Here is a 21,935-nt window from a genome sequence, read left to right as displayed (position 1 = left end):
CAATTCGAGGAGCTAGAACAAATCAGAAATAGGGTCGATTTAAATGACTAGTCTAAATGGGCTTTAAACATCACAAACTACAGAAAATATAAAACATTACAGAAAAGTTTGGAATTTTTTATACCCTCACCCATGGCTCAATAAGAAAGGTTGATTAACTTTAAAGAAACTAGAAAAATGCAACTCTGTGCTGGAGTCTTGTAGTGTCAACAAGTTGGGTTTGTTTATTTTTAATTTCTTTTCCAAAGTTCTTATGCTAGGAACACAATTGGAGCGAACGACGAATTTTTTCGCGGCGTATGTTCGTCGTCAAAAATAAAACACATATGTGTATATGGAAGTGCACACAATCACGGCACCGGCGAAAATTTCGTCGGTCGCCGCGAACTCAATTAGCTTTATTTCTATTTCATACGCCGGCGACCGGCGAACAAAACAGTACGAGGTGGCCATACTTGTACGAATTTTATGTGTTTTAGTAAATAAAGTTACTTTTTACTTTAAAATTTGTTATGGTCACTCTACTATCTGTTACTCGCATAAAAAAAACATAATTAATTTGTTTATTTATTTGTGTACTTGCGCCTGAGTGAAGATGGATATCAGTGAATTTATAATAGAGAAGATGGACATAAGTGAAATTATAATAGAGAACGTAAAGAATTATGTGTTCTTGTATAATTCATTGTAGTCAACAAATGAGCAAAAAGTAAACAACTTCATCAGCTGTTTTATAATTTCGTCGGTATTGTGTTCCATACGACGAATTTTCGCGGCTCATTTTGTCGCCGCGTAGGGCGAAATTCGTCGTTCGCTCCAATTGTGTTCCTAGCATTATATTGGAAAAGCCTGTAGGACAATACAGTTTTATTACAAAATTGTACAATTTGTTACCCATTTCGTAGAAAATATGAATTTATTTTTCAACCAAATTTAAAATAATTCCAAATTATTGTATTTTTTATTCAAAGCTATTCACACACATAAACAAAATGTGTATATGTTTTGACAGAATAAGGACACAAAAAGAAAAAAATATGTATTTAGGTGGTAGCTTTGTTCTACCTTCTGTATTTGTGCCATGGACCAAGTAACGTAATTCAAATGCCGATATGAACGTGGTATAAAATTTCAAAAACATCATTTGCTACTACTACGTACCAAATTTGCCAACGGTGTTTGTGTGGCGTTTGGTTCACACAACCTGCCCCAAATTAAGCAACAGTGTTTTCATTAAAGTGTGAATAGAAAGAAGCAAGAAAATTTTTTCCCAGCTTTAATACAGAAATTACGCTTTGAAAAATTATCTATTCTTAATTACAGGCTTAAACTGAATACAGTTAATTAGAGACTTGAACGGTTTTAGATAGTGTAAAGTGTGATTTGAAGAATGTAAGCAACAAAAATGGGTGAAATTTGCAAATGAATGAAATGAAATTTTCCCTTTGCCAGTCTGCTTTGGGGTCTTGATTTATCAATCGGTTGGTTGGTTGGTTGGTTAGTCCCACCACATTCGTGTTTGTCGGTCGTTCGGTCGTCGTATTCATTCTTTTTGAAGAGATTACTTACTGGCAGCAGCAGCAGAAGCACACCATCATCACAAAGTCGAGTTGTTGTTTTTTATTTTTTTTTTATTATTCAGGTGACATTAGTGTGTGTGTAGTGTGTGTGAATGTGCCCGTTTAACCAATAACAAGCAACCAACCATAATAATAATAACCATCAACCCAACCAAGCCGTTGAACAGGAGAAGAAGCAGAAGAGAAAAAAAAACAAAGTGAGAAGAAACTACTACAAAATAAAAAAAAATAAAGTGATTGTGTGTTAATTTTTGTGATTTTTTACTTTTTTGTTGTTGTATGTCGGTCGTATCGTCGTAGACTTCGTCGCAGTCGTCGTTGTTGTTTGTAAAATGGTTGAATTGCATTGCTGCCGCAACGCATTTGATTGTTGTTTGGTCGGTTGTTGCCTGCCTGCTTTATTTGTTTGCTGGTCAATGAGCCAGCCCGACAATGTACGCATTCAAGATCCCAATTGCTGTTGAAGAAAATGGTGGCCGATAATTGTTTAATAAAAAAATATATACCTATGATGAAAAGTGTTCATTGAAAAAAAATTGTGTGGAATTTTTTTATTTTTTGTTAAAAATATGATTCTTGTGTATTGCAAATGGCGTGTCTAGAGTGTTGTGACGTCTCCAACATGAGGTTGTGATGAAATTCCAAAATTTTGAAGGATGTGAAAAAGATGAAAGGAAGAAAGAAATTAAAAAAAGAAAAAGAAAAATGAGATTTTCCAAAACCCAAGAAACAAAGATGTGAAGGAAAATTACTTAATGACGTGTATCTCAGAAATCCATTGCCATCGTTGCCTGACTGCCATTCGGCCAGCAACAACAACAATAACAGGAAAACTTACTTTTGATGCCAAGCAACCCAATACGGGAGACGACGAAACCAAGAAACAAACAAACAATTTATTTGCTGTTACTACACAAACTCACCGCTGTAGAAACCCCTTGCCTTGCTCCGTCCTCCAAATCTCCTATTCCGTTGTCCTCCTTTTCAATCAATCGAAAAAATTCCATTCAACCGGACAAAAAAAGTGAAAATTTCTTTCAATTACCAGCATTTATAAATATTTTATGATGAAAATTTGATATTTTTGTGCTATAAAAAGTTTAAATTTTTGTAAAAAATCAATATTTCACAAAAAAAAAAAATGCAAAAATCAGATTTTTAAAAAAAAAATTTAAAAAAAAATCCGATTTTTTTTTACAAAAAAATAAGATTTTTTACACAAAAATATAATTTTTTATAAAAAAATCCGAATTTTTTGTAAAAAAAAAATCAATATTTTACCAAAATTTCAATTTTTTTTGTGTATATTTCAATTTCAGTTATAACAAAATACAAAGAAGCGAAGACGAAGTTAAAGAAGAACAAGAAGAATAACAACAACAACAACAACATATGTGAGGAGAAGAAATAAAAATTACAAGAAAAATTTCGAAAAAAAAAAAACAAAGAAAAATATCCATTATTACAAAACTTTTTTATTTTACAGTTCCAAGCTAAACGAAATTGTATTGAATTTACCAAAAACTTGCAAAGTTAGTGAAGTGGTATCGTGATTTGTTTTCAAAACTCTGTGTGTTTTTGAATTTTTATTGCCAACAAAAAGAAAAACCCGTTGCTGCTTGATCGACAAAACAACAAATCAAATCAACAAGTTGGAGTCCAAAAGCGATAACCTGGAGAAAATCTCAAGCAAATCGAAAAATATGCATACGTTCGGCGAGACAGGGGCTGGGGTGCCGGCCTTTTTGGCCAAACTTTGGCGTTTGGTTGAAGATCCCGAAACGAATAATTTGATATGTTGGAGTAAGGTGAGTCAAAGCTAAATATATATATATGTAAATGAGAAAATATTAAATTATATGTATTTAATCCGAAGGTACGTAAGTTGTGAGGCATTATATCCAAAACTTAAGGAATTGATTGATTGTTCTTTGAAGATTTTACAAAGCATTTTGAAAACGAAGTCAGAGCAACTAGGCAATTTAGGCTTAGCTTTTTGAATGAACGATAACTACTATTTTTCAAACGATGTTGAAGTAACTGGGCTGTGCTGTTTGAGCACCAAACCAAACAGCATTTTTATAACATACTTTAAGGCGTGTTACACAATTTGTTTTAGCTGAAGGGGAAACGCTTGGCTACAGAGGGTATATATATTATTTGGTGCGGCCAAAATGTGTCTGATCGAAATAACGGTTTTAGACCCCAGGTCTTTTTGGACAAAATCCCTTTCACGACATTTGGCTGGTCCGATTTTATCCAACTTGGTTTCATGACACCAAATGAAACCAATATTGGTTTAAAAAAACGACAATAAGCAAAACCGACATGGTTTCTGTGACAGCCCTGATTATAATTAAACTTAGATTGAGATCGAAGCTGTGAAATATCTGTCATTTAGGTATCTCCGCCAAAATCAAATTTTCAAAGAAAATATTTTACATCGTAGAAAGAAAAAGGTTCGCTCGATCCATACTTTGCAATATGTATCACAACTAGTTCAGGTGCGAAAATGGACAATATCTACACCCTCACAAAGGGCAAACATTTTTAATATTCACAACAAAATTTCAAATTTCATATATCCCAATATTTCTTCTACCTCTACGTCTGATATGAAAATGAACCTCTCCTTCTGGCACCTCCCCCCACAAAGGACCAAAACTTTGAATATCCCTCACAAAATGCAATTCGAGCATTTGATACTTTTCAAACTTGGCATATCCCAACATTTGTACCAACACAAATTCTGTTGTAAATATGCAATAGATCGGACCAATAATCCTGATACCTCCTTCACAAAAAAAATGAATTATCCTCATAATGAGCGTATATTCCAAATACTTTATCCAATTCTTGATCTTGAATAAAGATTGGATAAGATCAGACCACTCCTACTGGTTTTATGCCCCACCACGGGTAAACATTTTGAATACCCTAACCCACTCTAAATGCAAAATGAACATCCGATTCTTCTCAAACTTGGCACATGCTAATATTTCTAGCAATACAAGGTCTGATATTAATATGGGATCTAGTTGGGCCACTCCTTCTTATCCCTTCCTCTCCTAAGGGATCAAGTTTTGGAATAATTATAATTGTAAATACATACGAAAAAAGGTCTGCGATTTGCTTCAAACTTCGTGCATCTTAATATTTCTATCGACCGTAGATCCAATGTAAATATGGTATATACCGGTCCACTCTTTATGAGATTCCCTCCAAAAACACTTCAACATTTTTCAAAGACAAAAAAAAAACTCATATCTGCTATCACTTTATAGTGGCGGATTCGATATAGTCCGAACCTGGTACGTCGTAATATTTATATCAGATGTGAAGTGGACTTCAATGGTCCTCCCCTCCACCATAGAATGGAGGGTATATTAAGTTTGTCATTCCATTTGTAACGTATCGAAATATACATTTTATACCCCGCAAAGTATATATATTTATTCTTGATCAGCATAAAATTCTATGTCGATTTAGCGATGTCCGTCCGTCCGTCTGTAGAAATCACTTTATCTTCCCAACGATACGAAGTAAGTTGATAAAATTTTACTCAAATGTATATTATGTCCATAGGACTTTTGGCATTGAAAATGGGCCATGTAGGTCCAAGTTTTGGAATGGCCCCCATGTAACGGAACCTCCCGATATTCGGTATTTTGATGATTTTAGCGACATTATTCACCGGAATTGTTTCATATTTCGTATTCGAAGTTCGTAATGGATGCTACAGCATATGACAAAAAATTGGCTGTGCAGTTCCACGTCTTCGTATAGCCCCCATTGAATGGTACCTCCCTATTTTCGGTATTTTAATGATTTTAGCGACATTATTCACCGGAATTGTTTCATATTTGGTATTTGAAGTTCGTAATGGATGCTACATCATATGACAAAAAATTGTCTGTGCAGGTCCAAGTCTTCGTATAGCCCCCATATAACGGTAACTTCCATTTTCGGAATTTTGGGGATTTTAGCGACATTATTCACCGGAATTGTTTCAAATTTGGCATTTGAAGTTTGTAATAGATACTACAGCCTATGGCAGAAAATTGTCTGTGCAGGTCCACATCTTCGTGTAGCCCCCATATAACGGTAACTTCCATTTTCGGAATTTTGGGGATTTTAGCGACATTATTCACCAGAATTGTTTCAAATTTGGCATTTGAAGTTCGTAATAGATACTACAGCCTATGGCAGAAAATTGTCTGTGCAGGTCCACATCTTCGTGTAGCCCCCATATAACGGTAACTTCCATTTTCGGAATTTTGGGGATTTTAGCGACATTATTCACCGGAATTGTTTCAAATTTGGCATTTGAAGTTCATAATGGATATTACAGCCTATGACAGAAAATTGTCTGTGCAGGTCCACGTCTTCGTATAGCCCCCATATAACGGCACCTCCCGATATTCGGTATTTTGACTATTTTAGACACATTATTCACTGGAATTGTTTCATATTTGGTATTTGAAGTTCGTAATGGATGCTACAGCATATGACAAAAAATTGTCTGTGCAGTTCCACGTCTTTGTATAGCCCCCATTGAATGGTACCTCCCTATTTTCGGTATTTTAATGATTTTAGCGACATTATTCACCGGAAATGTTTCAAATTTGTTATTGGAAGTTCGTAATAGATACTACAGCCTATGGCAGAAAATTGTCTGCGCAGGTCCACATCTTCGTGTAGCCCCCATATAACGGTAACTTCCATTTTCGGAATTTTGGGGATTTTAGCGACATTATTCACCGGAATTGTTTCAAATTTGGCATTTGAAGTTCGTAATAGATACTACAGCCTATGGCAGAAAATTGTCTGTGCAGGTCCACATCTTCGTGTAGCCCCCATATAACGGTAACTTCCATTTTCGGAATTTTGGGGATTTTAGCGACATTATTCACCGGAATTGTTTCAAATTTGGCATTTGAAGTTCGTAATAGATACTACAGCCTATGGCAGAAAATTATCTGTGCAGGTTCACGCCTTCGTATAGCCCCCATATAACGGCACCTCCCGATTTTCGGTATTTTGACGATTTTAGCGACTTTATTCACCGGAATTGTTTCATATTTGGTATTTGAAGTTTGTAATGGATGCTACTGCATATGGCAAAAATTTGTCTGTGTAGGTCCACGTCTTCGTATAGCCCCCATGTAATGGTACCTCCCTATATTCGGTATTTTGATGATTTTAATAGCTCTCCTCAAAAACCATGATTCGAACTTTCGTAGAGGTGTCTTTGATATCATAATAGTTTAACTGTCTTTCTCAAGCCCACTTTCTTCCGCAATGGCTTGATTTCATTAAAATATTTGTAAATTTATCAAAAAACCACCAGGGTTTTTGGTTTGAGTTGAAAAAAGACATTTTGAGCTTGGAAACAAAATAATTTTGTGTATGTTCCAAAGAATTTACGTCAAATAGATAAGAAATCCAATTCATTTGCGAATGACCAAAATAATATAAATCTATATTCTAAATATGATATATTTCCCCGAGATGTCTTAATAAACTATCACGAAAGAGAATATAAATGACTTAAAAACCAAATCGGATGAAACCTATGTATCGGAGCTATAGTTATAACTGAACCGATTTTCACCAAATTTGATGTACTTACTTCTAGACTGAATTCGGTTGGATGTCTCAAAATTCAGGTCATTTAGACGTATATTGGCCATTTGGTGCACAATTAACCAGAAATCGTTTGAAGATATATATGGGAGCTATATTCAAATCTGATCCGATTATCACCTATTTCAATAGGGTTCGTCCTTGGGTCAAACAAATATTGTTTGAAGAATTTCATCTCAATCGGATAATAAATGCGACCTGAATTTTGTTCACAAGAATACACGGACGGACGTACGGACGGACTGACATACATAAATCGACACAGAAAGTGATTCTATGATCCTCAAATGTAAATATGGGTCTATCTCGCTTCCTTCTCCATGTTACAAACAAATGCACAAAGACATAATACCCTTACCCCTATGTGGTGTAGAGTATAAAAACTATATCCGATTAAAATATCAATTTAAATTGACCCTTTAAATTTAAATATTTATGTAGTTCTATAATTCCTACAAAATGTCTGAAAATGCAACTCCCTGATCAAATAGATCTCATCTCCTTTTCTTTTCAAAGATCACCCTTTAAAGCAGACGTTTTTTTTTAATAATACTATTGTCTAAGGTTATGATTCAAGCAAATATTGAATTATATTTCTGGTCACGTACGCCTCTTGTGGCATATCTCAGTTTTTCCTATTCACTTAAGGCGCAGCTATTTATTACAATTTTCAGAATGATTCATCATATTTTTATTTTTGCCATTTTCACGTGTTCTTCTTTTTCGCCCCTACCCTGGTCCCTATCTCTCTCTCTCTCTAACAATATCAAAGAAACAAACTGCATTATGCCCTTATATAATATTGATATTTTTTTTTTTTTTTTTGAAAAATATAAATGGTTTTGTGTGGGTGTATTTTATGCAAAACAATGTAGCCTGACTTTATTTTTATTTTGATACAATTTTTTATTTTTAGATTAATAATTGGATGACGCTAATCAATGGCATTTTTTTGGTATCATCTAATCAAATGTTATGGTTTTCAAGCAAAAATATATTTTTGATTGCTTTTTTTATTTGTTAATGGAAATTGCCATCATCTATTGGCAGTTCTTGTAAAAAAAATGTGTGTCATTGTGATATAAAACAATTATCTCTCTATGATATGATTTTTGCTGCATAAATGCCTATGACCTTTAGTGCTAGGTCAGGTCCGAAAATGAGTAATATCTGTAATCTCCATCAAGTGCTTCCCCCACAAAGGGTCAAAATTTTGAATTATTCCAACTCTTATAAAATGTGATATTCTTCAAATTACACACACCGGCAAGTCTATTTTTTTAAACCACACCAAATACTTATATACTCTAAACTTCTTTTCTCCACGCCTACAGGTTCTTATGTTGTCTTTGAACCATTCTTCTAAAATGCACGTCTGAAAGACTTTAGAAAGCCTCTAAAAGCACTAAATATTTTACGCCTGAAGGCCTTTTGAAAGACTCTAAAAATTCTTAAAAAAAACCAAGTTTGAAGAACTTTTGATAGAATAAAAATTCTTTAAAGAAACCAAGTCTAAAGGCTTTTTGAAAAACTCTAAAAATTCTTTAAGAAAAACTAAGCTTTAAGGACTTTTGATAGAATAAAAATTCTTTAAAGAAAATAAGTCTAAAGGCCTTTTGAAAGACTTAAAAAACCTTTTTAAATCCAGGCCTAAAAATTATTTAAAAAATCAACGCCTGAAGGTCTTTTGCAAGACTCGAAAAATTCTTTTAAAATCCAGGCCTTAAAATTAATTAAAAAATCCAGGCCTAAAAATTCTTTTAAAATCCAGGCCTAAAAATTCTTTTAAAATCCAGGCCTAAAAATTATTTTAAAAACCAAGCCTAAAAATTGTTTAAAAAATCAACGCCTGGAGGCCTTTTGCAAGACTTTAAAAATTATTTTAAAATCCAGACCTAAAAATTATTTTAAAAATCCACGCCTGAAGGTCTTTTGCAAGACTCTTTTTTTTTTTAAATCCAGGCCTAAAAATTAATTAAAAATCCAGGCCTAAAAATTCTTTTAAAATCCAGGCCTAAAAATTCTTTTAAAATCCAAGCCTAAAAATTGTTTAAAAAATCAACGCCTGAAGGCCTTTTGCAAGACTTTAAAAATTCTTTTAAAATCCATGCCTGACAGCCTTTTGAAGGACTCTACAATTTCTTTTAAAATCCAGGCCTAAACATAATTTTAAAAATCCAAGCCTGAAGACCTTTTGCAAGACTCTAAAAATTCTTTTAAAATCCAGGCCTTAAAATTCTTTTTAAAATTTACGCCTTTTGCAAGACTCTAAAAATTCTTTGAAAATCCATGCCTGACAGCCTTTTGAAGGACTCTACAATTTCTTTTAAAATCCAGGCCTAAACATTATTTTAAAAATCCAAGCCTGAAGACCTTTTGCAAGACTCTAAAAATTCTTTTAAAATCCAGGCCTAAAAATTCTTTTAAAATTTACGCCTGAAGGCCTTTTGCAAGACTCTAAAAATTCTTTTTAAAATTTACGCCTGAAGGACTTTTGCAAGACTCTAAAAATTCTTTTAAAAATCCACGCCTGAAGGCCTTTTGCAGGACTCTAAAAATTCTTTTAAAAATCCACGCCTAAAGGCCTTTTGAAGTGCTCTGAAATGTCTTTTAAAATCCAGGCCTAAAAATTCCTTTAAAAATCCACACCCAAAGGCCTTTTGAAAGACTTTAAAAATTCTTTTAAAATTCAGGCCTAAAAATTCTTTTAAAAATCCAGACCCAAAAGCCTTTTGAAAGACTCTAAAAATTCTATAAAAAGGCCTTTTGAAACACTCTAAAAATTATTTTAAAAAACACGCTCAGAGGGCTTTTCCAAGACTCTAAAAATTCTTTTAAAATCCACGCCTGAAGGTCCTTTTGCAAGATTCCAAAAATTCTTTAAAAAATCAACGCTTGAAGGCCTTTGGAGAAAGACTAAAAATTCTTTAAAAAATCAACGCCTGAAGGCCTTTGGAGAAAGACTAAAAATTCTTTAAAAAATCAACGCCTGAAGTCCTTTTGCAGGACTCTAAAAATTCTTTTAAAAATCCATGCCTAAAGGCCTTTTGCAGGACTCTAAAAATTCTTTTAAAAATTCATGCCTGAAGGCCTTTTGCAAGACTCTAAAAATTCTTTTAAAATTCCACGCCTAAAGGACTTTTGCAGGACTCTAAAAATTCTTTTAAAAATCCAAGCCTGAAGGCCTTTGGAGAAAGGCTAAAAATTCTTTAAAAAATCAACGCCTGAAGGCCTTTTGCAGGACTCTAAAAATTCTTTTAAAAATCCATGCCTGAAGGCCTTTGGAGAAAGACTAAAAATTCTTTAAAAAATCCATGCCTAAAGGCATTTTGCAGGACTCTAAAAATTCTTTTAAAAATCCATGCCTGAAGGCCTTTTGCAGGACTCTAAAAATTCTTTTAAAAATCCATGCCTAAAGGCCTTTTGCAGGACTCTAAAAATTCTTTTAAAAATCCATGCCTGAAGGCCATTTGCAGGACTCTAAAAATTCTTTTAAAAATCCACGCCTAAAGGCCTTTTGCAGGACTCTAAAAATTCTTTAAAGCCTGAAGGCCCTTTGCAGGACTCTAAAAATTCTTTTAAAAATCCACGCCTGAAATTTAATTTGTTTTTTAGGAATTTAATTTAAGCCGTTTCAGATGGGAATTTAGCTTTAAGTAAAGCATACTTTTAGGCGAATTAAATTAATGCTACAATTTATTAAACTTTGGTTATGGAGTTAAGGGTATTTAATTATTTTAGATACCAGTATATAAATAAAATCAAGCAATTTTAGGATTTTGGATGGATAATTCTCTTAAACACAACTCACAATAGATTTATAGCCAGACTGGAATTTCAAATTCCATTTGATTTAAATAGATACAGATTAAGATATAAATTTATATATATATATATATGTTTTTTTTTTTTTTTTTTTTTTTTTTTTTTGAAAAATAGGCGATTCTTAGAATACAAAACGCCATGTTAAAAAAATATAAAATTACAGTCAAAATTAAATTTTCAGTAGTTTCGAGCAAATTCATATAAATCCATAAATATGACGTAATTCACATTTATTTTTTATTTAAAGTTGAATTTTTCCCCGAAAACTGGACTAGGATCGCAAATAGTCGAAGCAGCTCTATATTATTCATTCGGTTCAGTCGGTTAAATTAATTGGATTTTAAACTCTGTGTGATTGGTTTAGAAAGCCCATTTTAAAAATTGTTTTATTTTTTGTCTGACCATATATTTGGTTTAGAAAAATTTCCACATTCCCATTGGTTGAATATGATTATTTCTAACATTTTTACAAACATTGTTAGATTTTTTTTGTTCTTCTTATCACAAACAAGTTATAAAACCAAAAATATTATGGAAAAAGAAATCATTTTTAATGTGTTTTAAAAGAAACCATTCCTGTGTTTACACAAAACAACAGCAGTCGGTGACTTTGCAAAACCAAAACCATCCGACTGTAAAACTCGAAAACAAATTAAAGAACAAAAAAAAAAAAAAACATGAGAAAAACAAATAACCACAAAAACCCGATATTGAGGTCAGAATATCTGTTTTTGACGCATAACATAACCCCTATGTGAGAGAAAGGTGTTGCTTAAAAAAAATATTTAAAGAAATAATAATACTGTAGATATATTTAATATATATTTATATTTATTACAAGATAATAAATTAATATGAAATTCTATATTCTTTATTGATAGGTATTGTCTGTGTATGTGGGTCATTCAATGACTTTGTGATTGCGCACCAACAAAATAGCGATATAATAATTTATTATTAAATAATCAAAACACAAAAAAAAAAAAAAATACATAATTCATTTGTTAATTAAATGAAATTGTATTACAATTCTAATTGGATAATATATTTGGATTTTATTATTTTGCGGCAAGCTATAACCGACCCAGACTAGCAGGCATACAAACTGACTGGTAATTTAATCGGAGAAAAGATGAATGTAACAAAGCTTATGTGTTTTGTTATCGATAATTAGATAATTCGAAATTACATAGATGTTAATTAAAATCTATTTATATGTCTTATGGAAGAAATGTCGTTAATAATGGAAAGTTTCGATATTCAATAATTAATTTCCAAAAAGATTTTTTATATGAAGATATGAGATATCCCATATCTCTGGATACAGGAAGGATAGTAACACACGTTGCAGCATTTGGAAACCGCTTTTTTTAGTCTTCTGGTGGATCCGGTTCTAACCTGGGTCTTAGACCCGACCTTGGATCCAAATCCGGGTATCGGGGATCATCCGCCAAGGAGAAAATATGTTTCTACCTTTGGAAAAAATGTCAAATTTCATCCGGAAGTTTTCACTTAACTAGAGATGAGCCAAAAATTCCGTATCACGATAAAATTTAAAATGTCATCCGGTAGTTAACTAGAGATAAGACAAACAATTCCTTAAAAAACCCTCGCCTAAAGGCCTTAAAAAATCTCTAAAAATTATTACAATTTCATAAAAACCAACGTCTGAAAGCCTTTGGCGAGTCTTTATTTTTTTAATCCATCAAGACTTCAAAAATTCGTTATGAAATCCCCATCTGAAGCCCTTGAAAAAGACTCTAACAAGTCTTTAAAAAATCCAATTCAGTATATGGAGGGTAAAAGTTTTTTAAAAATCCATTCGTAAAGACCTTTAGGAAGAATAAAAATTTTTTAAAAAACCACTCGTAAAGTCCTTTAAAAATACCCTAACATTTCTTTAAAAATCCAAGCGTAAAGACCTGCAGAAAGAATCTAAAAACTCTCGAAAAATTTGTGACTCAAAGTCATTAGGTAGTCTTTAAAAATCCACTCTAAATATTCTTTAAAAATCCAAGCAAAAAAAACCTGTAGAAAGGCTCTAAAATTCTCTCTAAAAAATTTGCGACTCAAAGCCACTAGGTAATCTCTAATTATCTACGCCCGAAAGCCATTGGGGAATCTCTAAAAATTCTTTAAAAATTCCACACCTGAAGGACTTAAAAAAACTCTCAAAATCTTCAAAAAAGCATAGCCTGAAGGCCCTTGGAAAGTCTCTTGATATTTACTCCCGAAAGCCTTTAAGGGAATTTTAAAATTTTTTAAAAGTTCCACGCTTGAAGGACTTTAAAAAAACTCTAAAAATCTTTCGAAAATTCCTCGCCTGAAGGCCTTAGAGAATATCTTAATATTTACGGCTGGAAACCATTAAGGAATTTCTAAAAATTCTTTCAAAATTCCACGCCTGAAGGACTTTAAAATAACTCTAAAATTCTTTCAAAAAGTCCTCGCCCGAAGGGCCTTAGAGAGTCTCTAAATATTTACGCATGAAAGCCATTAGGGAGTCTATAGAAATTCTTAAAAAATTCCACGCCTGAAGCACTTAAAAATAACTCTAAAAGTCCATCAAAAAATATGCGCCATAAGACCCTGAAAGCCGTCAGGGAATATCTTAAAATTCTTTCAAAAATTCCACGCCTGAAGGACTTTAAAATAATTCTTAAATTCTTTAGAAAAGTACTCGCCCGAAACCATAGGGAGTCCTCTAAAAATTCTAAAAATTCCACTTTAAAATATCTCTAAAAATCCTTCAAAAAATGCTCGCCTGAAGGCCCTGAAAGCCATTAGGGGGATCTCTAAAAATTCATTACAAATCTTCGACTGAAGGCCTTCTTATTAGTTCGCTAGAAATTCCTCAAAAATCTATGCCTGAATGTCTTTAGAAAGAACATACATTAAAAATCCGCGCCTGAAAATCTTAAAGGAATCTCTAATAAATCTGTTAAAATCTTCGCCGAACGGCTGTTAGAAAACCTCTAAATATTTTTAAAAACTTACGCCTGAAAGTATTTAGAAAGATTCTAAAAATTCGAGGCCTGAAAGCCCTTAAAAAGACTAAGCACGCCTGAAGGCCTTTAAATAGTATTCAAAATTCTTGAAAACAAAATGCCTGAAGGCCTTAAAATAAGATTCAAAATATTTAAAAAATGTCACGTCTGAATTTCTTTAAGGAGGCTTCGAAAATTCTTTTAAAAACCCACGTTGTAGTGCTTTGTGGAGACTTCAAAATTCTTTAAAAAAAACACGGCTGATGGCCTTAAAAGAGGCTTTAAAATTCCACGCCTGAAGGTCTTAAAACCCCACGCCAGAAGGCCTTAAAAGAGGCTTCAAAATTCATTAAAAAATATACGCCTGAAGGTCTTAAAACACCACGCCAGAAGGCTTTAAAAGACGTTTCAAAAATCTTTAAAAAAAACCCACATCTGAAGGCCACGCCAAAAATCTTTTGAAAAGGCTTCAAATTTGTTAAAAAAAAATCCACGACTGAAAGAGCAGGTCTCAAAATTCTTTAAAAAAAAATATCCTTTAAAAGAGGCTTCGAAATAGTACTTTTATAATCTACGCCACAAATCTTTTGATAAATGCTTCAAAAAAGTTCGCGCCAGAAATCTTTTGAAGAGGCTTCAAATTCTTTAAAAAATCCACGTCTGAAAGGAAGCCTCTAACTTTTTTTTTTTAATCACGCCAGAAGGCCTATAAATACTTAGAAAGATCAACGCTTGCTTCCGGTAGCAATATTCGGTAGTCGGTATGCAATGTAGGTATAGCACTCATATAACGGAAGTCCCAAAATTGAAAGGATTTTAAAAATAACCGATTGGGCCATAATTCCAGGTTTCACTTAATGGAGAGAAAAATTTCGGACCTACCATACTTATCGTAAGTTTAGTGTTGTTATTTATATTAAGCATTTTTACAGCATTCTTTAAGGCAATCCCCTAAATTTCCTGCAGTCTAGTGTTCCAATTAAAAAAATATTAGCCCCTAAAAGTATGCTATGAAAATGTATAATATAAATATCCCACCACTGAAGCCAGACACTTTACATATGATTAACATTATGTGTAAACTTGCCTTTATATTGGGAATAAATCTTTCTGTTATTTATCAACTTAACTTTCATCTGTATGCGTAATTGCAAATACCAAACAACAACAGCAACAATTAAAAAAAAACTAAATCCAATTATTTGTTGCTCAACAAAATACTATTATTTGTGAGCTTTGTAACAAAATATTGTAATTTTAAATTGTCGTTTTTGTTTTCTTTCTTTTTTCTGCCTATTTTTTGTTTACTTCTTTGCTCATAAAATAAATCTCAGCAGAGAAGAGAAAAAAAACACTAAAGAGAAAATATTCCTAAATGAGTAAATGGTGGTGGGTGGCCGATCGAATGTCTGTCTGGCTGTGTGTATAATATTTCATATTGAGAGAGGCGAAGAGAGCGAGATCTTTCCCCTTACTAGATGACAGATTTTCTGATGTGTACAATGTAATATAAAACTGCCGCAAATGTCGTTTATCGTTTTTATTTTGTGATTGCCTTTATTTGATTGCATTTTTGTTGTTGTTGCTATTGTGATTGTTACTCTTTCAAAGTGTATACTAATAAAAACGTCATCCCATTATCATAGATTTTTTTGCATGCAGCAATGCATATGTATGTATGTGTGTGTGTATTTGCTGTACACCACTCATTATTATATTTGCTGATATGAGTTTACAGGTTTCGTTTCTATTTGATTTCAAGTGGCGAGCTTTTTTACACTTTTACTTTTATTTGCACATCACTCGTCGTCGGCGGCACAATAGGAGGGGGGGGTCTCTAAATACTAAATACAAAAATATGGGCTGTTTTTTTTTTTTTTCTTCAGACTCGTAGTCAGTCTTGTCTCTCGTTCACAATCGTCGGCATTGTCGCCGTTGTCGTAATTGCGAATAGAGGTAGACACGATGAATACAATACTACATACAAAAGGTCAATTACATTTATTCATACAATGGTTGAGCGGTGCCAATAGATGTGTGGTGAAAACATTCATACCTACCTTAAATTTTGAAGCAGGCCGCCAGCGTTGCTGAAAACAGACAAACAAAACAATTTTTAATTTATATATTATAGTTTATTGTTTGTTATCGTTTTTCCATAGAGATTATATAAATTAATGTGTATTTGCAATTTCAGATTATTTTTTGTTGGTGTTTTTTGTGTCAATACCCCAGACATTGTTTTGTGGGGGGGTCTGAAATTCTAACATGCAAAGCAAAAGGAACGCACATTTAGTGTCCCAATTGAGCTCTAGTTTTGAAACTCAAATCAACTAAAATTGAAGAGAATATAATTCAAATAATTCACCACTACTTTCATGACTCCAAATTCGTTGTGTCTTCCATCTTCACAACGATTTAAAGTGAATTAATGTCACAACTTCACTGCCTCTAATTCTTTCAATCGGAAATACACCCCCTCCCCCCTTGATTGTTTTCTGTTACGAAGCCCCTTTCCTTACTCCTAACTCACTATCAGTGTGTTCTACATCAAAATTTAATTTAAATAAAACACCCGGTTTTGATCAATCCTCCACATAGCAACAATGTAGTAGTTAAAAATCCAAAAAAAAGATTTCCAAAGCGTCAAACAAATTTGCAAAGTTTTTTTTTTTTTGTTTGTTTGTTGGCACTTGTTGGTATTCCTCTGCTGTGGCCGGTATATGTGTCGTAAACAAACCAGCAAACAAATATTTGTTTTGAATACATTTATTTCATTAGCTGGCTGGCAGACAGACAGAGAGTCATTAAATTCAAGCCATCTTTTTGCCAGAGATAGACGAGGGAGAAAGAGAAACCGGGGGCAATTAAAGAACACACACACGATTTTAAACATTAAATAAATTGAATTCAAATTCTTCAAGAAAATGACTCCGGAACAATTTCAGAATATGACTTGTAAGAATTAGAAAAAGAATCTAATGATCGATCTATAATGTTTCCATAAAAAAAAAAAAAAAAAAAAAAACAAAATGCAAAATAATATAAACCCAGACCTAAAGGTGTTTAAAACTATTGACAGAGGGATCGTTGCTCATTGAGACACCAATTGTTGGCAAAATCGGTCGAAATCGAACAATTTTCGTATTTGTGGGGACTACACGATAACTTGGTTATATTAATTTGTGTGACTTGTATAATACCAATAATATTTTTTAGCCCCTTAAGGTGTGCTAATTTTTGATATTTAGAAATTGCGTAATTTGGGGCCCGATTAGAATTAATTTATCTGAAAATATGTATTTGGTTTCATCCAGGTGTAAAAAGCGTAACGTCTATCAAATACCCATATTTAATTTTCCGTCTCAACAAAGTTTTTAGCCATATTTTGAGAAGGTCCAAAATGGGATTTAGTGGCAATTTAGGGTTAAGGTTCAAGGTTCCTTACATTTTCAAATACGTCGATTACACGGGTTTCTACTTATTTGTTCAATTATATTTTTCTGAAATTGTATTTTATTTTTTAGTCATTTAAATCGTATGCGCCTATCAATATTCTCTAAAGTTTTCTTCTGGAAAGTATTTGTTAGCCAAAAACGGAGAGCTGGGCCCAAAAGGGAGTTTGGTACTCGCTACCAAAAGATGGTCCTTAAAGACCAGCAAAAGGTTGCTTATTCCTTGAAGACTTTAAAGACCAACACACGGGGGTCTTCTACTAGATGAGCAGAAGGGGGTCATATTTAACGATCAGTAAAGACTTTATAGCCTGAGCTTTTTAAAGTCTTTAAAGACGAGCCTATAATGATGTCTCTAAAGACGACTTCTGAAGAGTTTTGATGACGACAAAGGGAATTTGGGCGACCAAGGGAGTTTTTAGAATCGACCAGAAGGGAGTCTTATAGATACCAGAAGGGAGTCTTATAGACGAGCAGAAGGGAGCTTTATAGACGACCAGAAGGGAGTCTTTATAGACGACCAGAAGGGACTCTTTATAGACGACCACAAATACTTTAGATCAGCAGAAGGGGGTCTTTATAGACGACCACAAGGGAGTCTTTATAGACGACCACAAGGGAGTCTTTATAGACGACCACAAGGGAGTATTTATAGACCACCAGAAGGGTGCCTTTATAGACGACCAGAAGGGAGTCCTTTATAGACGTGCAGAAGGGAGTCTTTATAGACCAGCAGAAGGGAGTCTTTATAGACGACCAGAAGGGAGTCTTTATAGACGACCAGAAGGGAGTCTTTATAGACGACCAGAAGGGAGTCTTTATAGACGACCAGAAGGGAGTCTTTATAGGCGACAAGAAGGGAGTTTTTATGGACGACCACAGGGAGTCTTTATAGACGACCAGTAGAGACTATAGACCAGCAGAAGGGAGTCTTTATAGACGACCAGTAGAGACTATAGACCAGCAGAAGGGAGTCTTTAAGACGACCAGAATGTAATCTTTACAGATGACCAGAAGGGACTTTTTATACGCGACAGTTTTCTCCTCTAGATGAGCAAAAGGCAGTCTCCTAAAGATAGCGAGATGATAGACTCCTATAGAGGGCCAGAAGTTGGTCTGCAACAGACGAAACTAGGCTCTAGATCGATCTGACCAAGATCGCATATACACAGAAATAGCATCAAAATTTTAGAATAAGTTTAGATTTGTTCGAATTGGTCATCTTTGGCACAAATTATGACCTTCAACGGGCAATGAAACCGTCACACGCTGTCCGAAAATTGCTCTGCGGTATTTTGGCCCATTTCCGGCGAAGCCCTCGCTTGAGGTGATCGACATTTTGGTATTTTTTTTTTTTAGTGTCAACCTTGCTTTCCAAAATACTCCAGACACAATAGTCCAACGGATTGGTATCCGGAGATTTTGGTGGCCATTCTATGCTGGAAATGAAACGAGGGACCTCATTTTGTAACCGTTCTTGGGTGGCGCGTGATGAGTCTTGTTGGAATGTCCAAGGTCTGCGGCCAAAATGTTTGCGTGCTTAAGGCTTTAATACACCCTCCAGAATATTTTCGCGATAATATTCGGCATTTATTCTGATGCCACGGAGAGCGACCATCGGCTGTTATGGTGGCCCACACCATCACCATGGCCGGCGCTTGAGTTCTGGTAGCCAAGCGAAGGTGCGCATTTTCAGCAGACCTCTTTGGCAAGTAAACACGATCATTTTGTTTGTTCACAAACTGCTGGACAACGAATGTTTTCTCATCGGAGAAAACCAAATTCGGCAGTTCACCACTTTCGTCCACTTGCGAAGCAACCCTTTAGCTCTTTTGAGTCCACTTTTCTTCCTGTTGCGGCGTAAGTTATTGGACTTTTTGGAATTGGAGCTCATTTTTCAATATTTGCCGAATGGAATATTGCGATATGTTTAGCTCACGAGTCATTTTTCGGCCACTGCTTCTTTACTTTTCGAACTATTTCTGCTGATGTTGCTGTTTTCTTCCGTCCACTCCCTTGACATCGGGCTACGCCAGCAGTATCACGATAACGAGCGATGGTACGAGACACAAAAGATTTATTCACATTTAAATGCTGGAGTGCTCTAACGATAGCCACTTGTGGCTTTTGTACACTTGTAAACAATTAAATGAGCTCTCACTGGAATAATTTTAAGAGCTGTCGGACGAGTGGCTTAGATATGACAGCAGTCTGAAGTTGGTTGCAGTTTTTTCATCTCACCATCTCAAAATCATTCAATTTAAACCTCTGACTAATTTCTAATGTTTTCTTTCCTTTCTTTTCCTTTGCAGGATGGAAGAAGTTTCATAATACAAAATCAGGCACAATTCGCTCGAGAATTGTTGCCACTCAATTACAAACACAACAACATGGCCTCGTTCATACGACAGTTGAATATGTGTAAGTAAAGCTTTAAATAACCCCGCCTTTCCATTCCTTTTCGCTGATACATATTTCTCTCTCTTCCCCTTGCAGATGGTTTCCACAAAATCACCTCCATCGATAATGGTGGCCTGAAATTCGATCGTGATGAAATGGAATTTACCCATCCCTGTTTCAAGCGCAACTGTCCATATCTCTTGGAGCATATTAAACGTAAAATTGCCTCAACCAAATCCGTGGATGACAAGTCGGCAATGAAACCCGAAGCCGTGAATAAGGTTCTGCAAGATGTCAAGGCCATGAGGGGGCGTCAGGATTCGTTGGATTCACGTTTTTCGGTTATGAAACAGGAAAATGAGGCCCTGTGGCGTGAAATTGCTTCGCTGCGTCAGAAACATGCCAAACAACAGCAGATTGTCAATAAATTAATACAATTCTTGATAACAATTGTCCAGCCGCAGCGGAATATGACCGGCGTAAAACGTCACATGCAATTGATGATCAACGACACACCCGATAAGATGAAATTGCGCAAGGCCAGTGAATCGGAATCGGATTGTGGTCCAGTCATACATGAACTGGGCGAGGAGCTGTTGGATGAGGTATCGGAAGTTGAGCCAGATCTAATGTAAGTTGTCAACAACAACAACAAATGCCACAAAACTGTTTTATAATTGCAACATTTTTCTATTGAATTTCCTTAGGACATCCGGCAGTCCATTTCGCCAGAACTCAACAACCCCAACCACCACAGAGCCAGATGCAGCTGCCTCACCACAACACATTGAACGTCCCCATTCAAGCGTTAGCTTGTTGTCACAAAACTATGACTATTCCAATCAAAGCGGTGATGATGCCAGTTTGGGCTACATAAGTCCCAGCCTCAATAACTCATCATCGTCCAATCAAAAGGAGTTGGTTCAAGCCGTCAATGCCACAGATGGTTCGAATATTTTCTATCACATTACCGAGGTACCAGATGCCCATCCCCAAGAGCCGCCGGCACCACCAATCAACTACAATGATGACAACGTTTTGACCACACCCATGGTAAGGGCCGAAGAAATGGCTCGCACACAAATGTTAAGACAGAAGAATCGTCAAAGACGCAAGGAAATGGGTGCCTCTCCCGATAGCATGAGCTCAGGATCACCCAAGGGCAACAACAACAACAGTGATGTCACAAAACCCAAACAACAACGTTTACAACAAAGACCACAGCAGCAACAACAACAGCAGCAGCAGCAGCAGATGCTCTCCCAGGCCCAAGAATTGCCCCAACCCCTACAAATTAAATCCGAAGATGAACCCTTGGATCCCTTGATCTTTTTGAACGTATATCCCGATAGCAGTGGTGGCATGACACCCGATCCCAATTTGATTTCACCAAATCTCAGTGAAGAATCACGTCAATCATCGGCCACGAATGGTGCTGGCAACTATATGCTAAAGAGCCCATCCCTTAGCCAAGGCGCTGCTGGCAACAACAGCAACAGCGGTGCACGTGTATCACCCACTGAAAATAATCTCTTGACAGCTGGCACCACCACCACGAACACCAACAATGATTTATACAATCCATCAAATTTCATTACCAACGATATGCCAGCTGAAATATTTGAGGTTAGTTGGAAATGAGAAGCATTGATATTTTTTGAAAATAAGCGGGCATTTTGGGTACTTACCAATATTACTGAATACCCCTCGAGGGTAAATTTGGTAGTATATAATATGTTATATTTCGAAAGAAAGTATAGAGCTACATCAACTCTCTAACAGCGTGTTTTTATCGAGAACTCTTCTCAAGAACGAAATTTTAAAATATTTTATTTGAAATTTAAAGATTACTCAGAATCAAGATGTCATAGGTACAGAGTGTCTTTGGTAGAACTTCTGATAACCAGTCAAGCAACAAGTTTGTTACGTATGTTAAACCGCTAATGATATATCTAAGGGGACTTTTTGGCCTCTTTCTCAAGAAATCACAAAATAGTGATTTAAAACTTTAAAATTCGATTTTGAATTTAAGAATTACTCCT

At 34.8% G+C, this 21,935-nt stretch overlaps 1 protein-coding gene across 10 annotated transcripts in view; it reads left to right on the top strand.

The window, feature by feature from the left end:
• Window positions 1–1,210: 1,210 nt before the first annotated feature.
• Window positions 1,211–21,935, top strand: part of LOC131804023 (heat shock factor protein-like) — a 35,056-nt gene continuing 14,331 nt past the window's right edge. For 4 of the 10 annotated variants that reach the window (XM_059126206.1, XM_059126212.1, XM_059126213.1 and 1 more), the window contains exons 1-6: window positions 1,211–1,392; window positions 2,900–2,974; window positions 3,067–3,388; window positions 19,806–19,914; window positions 19,990–20,524; window positions 20,601–21,519. In XM_059126206.1, coding sequence (XP_058982189.1) covers window positions 3,284–3,388; window positions 19,806–19,914; window positions 19,990–20,524; window positions 20,601–21,519 — 1,668 coding nt within the window. In that variant the 5' untranslated portion in view covers window positions 1,211–1,392; window positions 2,900–2,974; window positions 3,067–3,283. The other 6 variants (XM_059126214.1, XM_059126210.1, XM_059126207.1 and 3 more) reach the window with 6 other exon arrangements.

The sequence above is a fragment of the Musca domestica genome, unplaced genomic scaffold (genome assembly GCF_030504385.1).
Source record: "Musca domestica strain aabys unplaced genomic scaffold, Musca_domestica.polishedcontigs.V.1.1 37, whole genome shotgun sequence".
In the NCBI taxonomy this organism is placed as follows: domain Eukaryota; kingdom Metazoa; phylum Arthropoda; class Insecta; order Diptera; family Muscidae; genus Musca; species Musca domestica.
The sequence above is the reverse complement of the archived record's forward strand: the minus strand, read 5'-3'. Positions and strand labels throughout refer to the sequence as shown.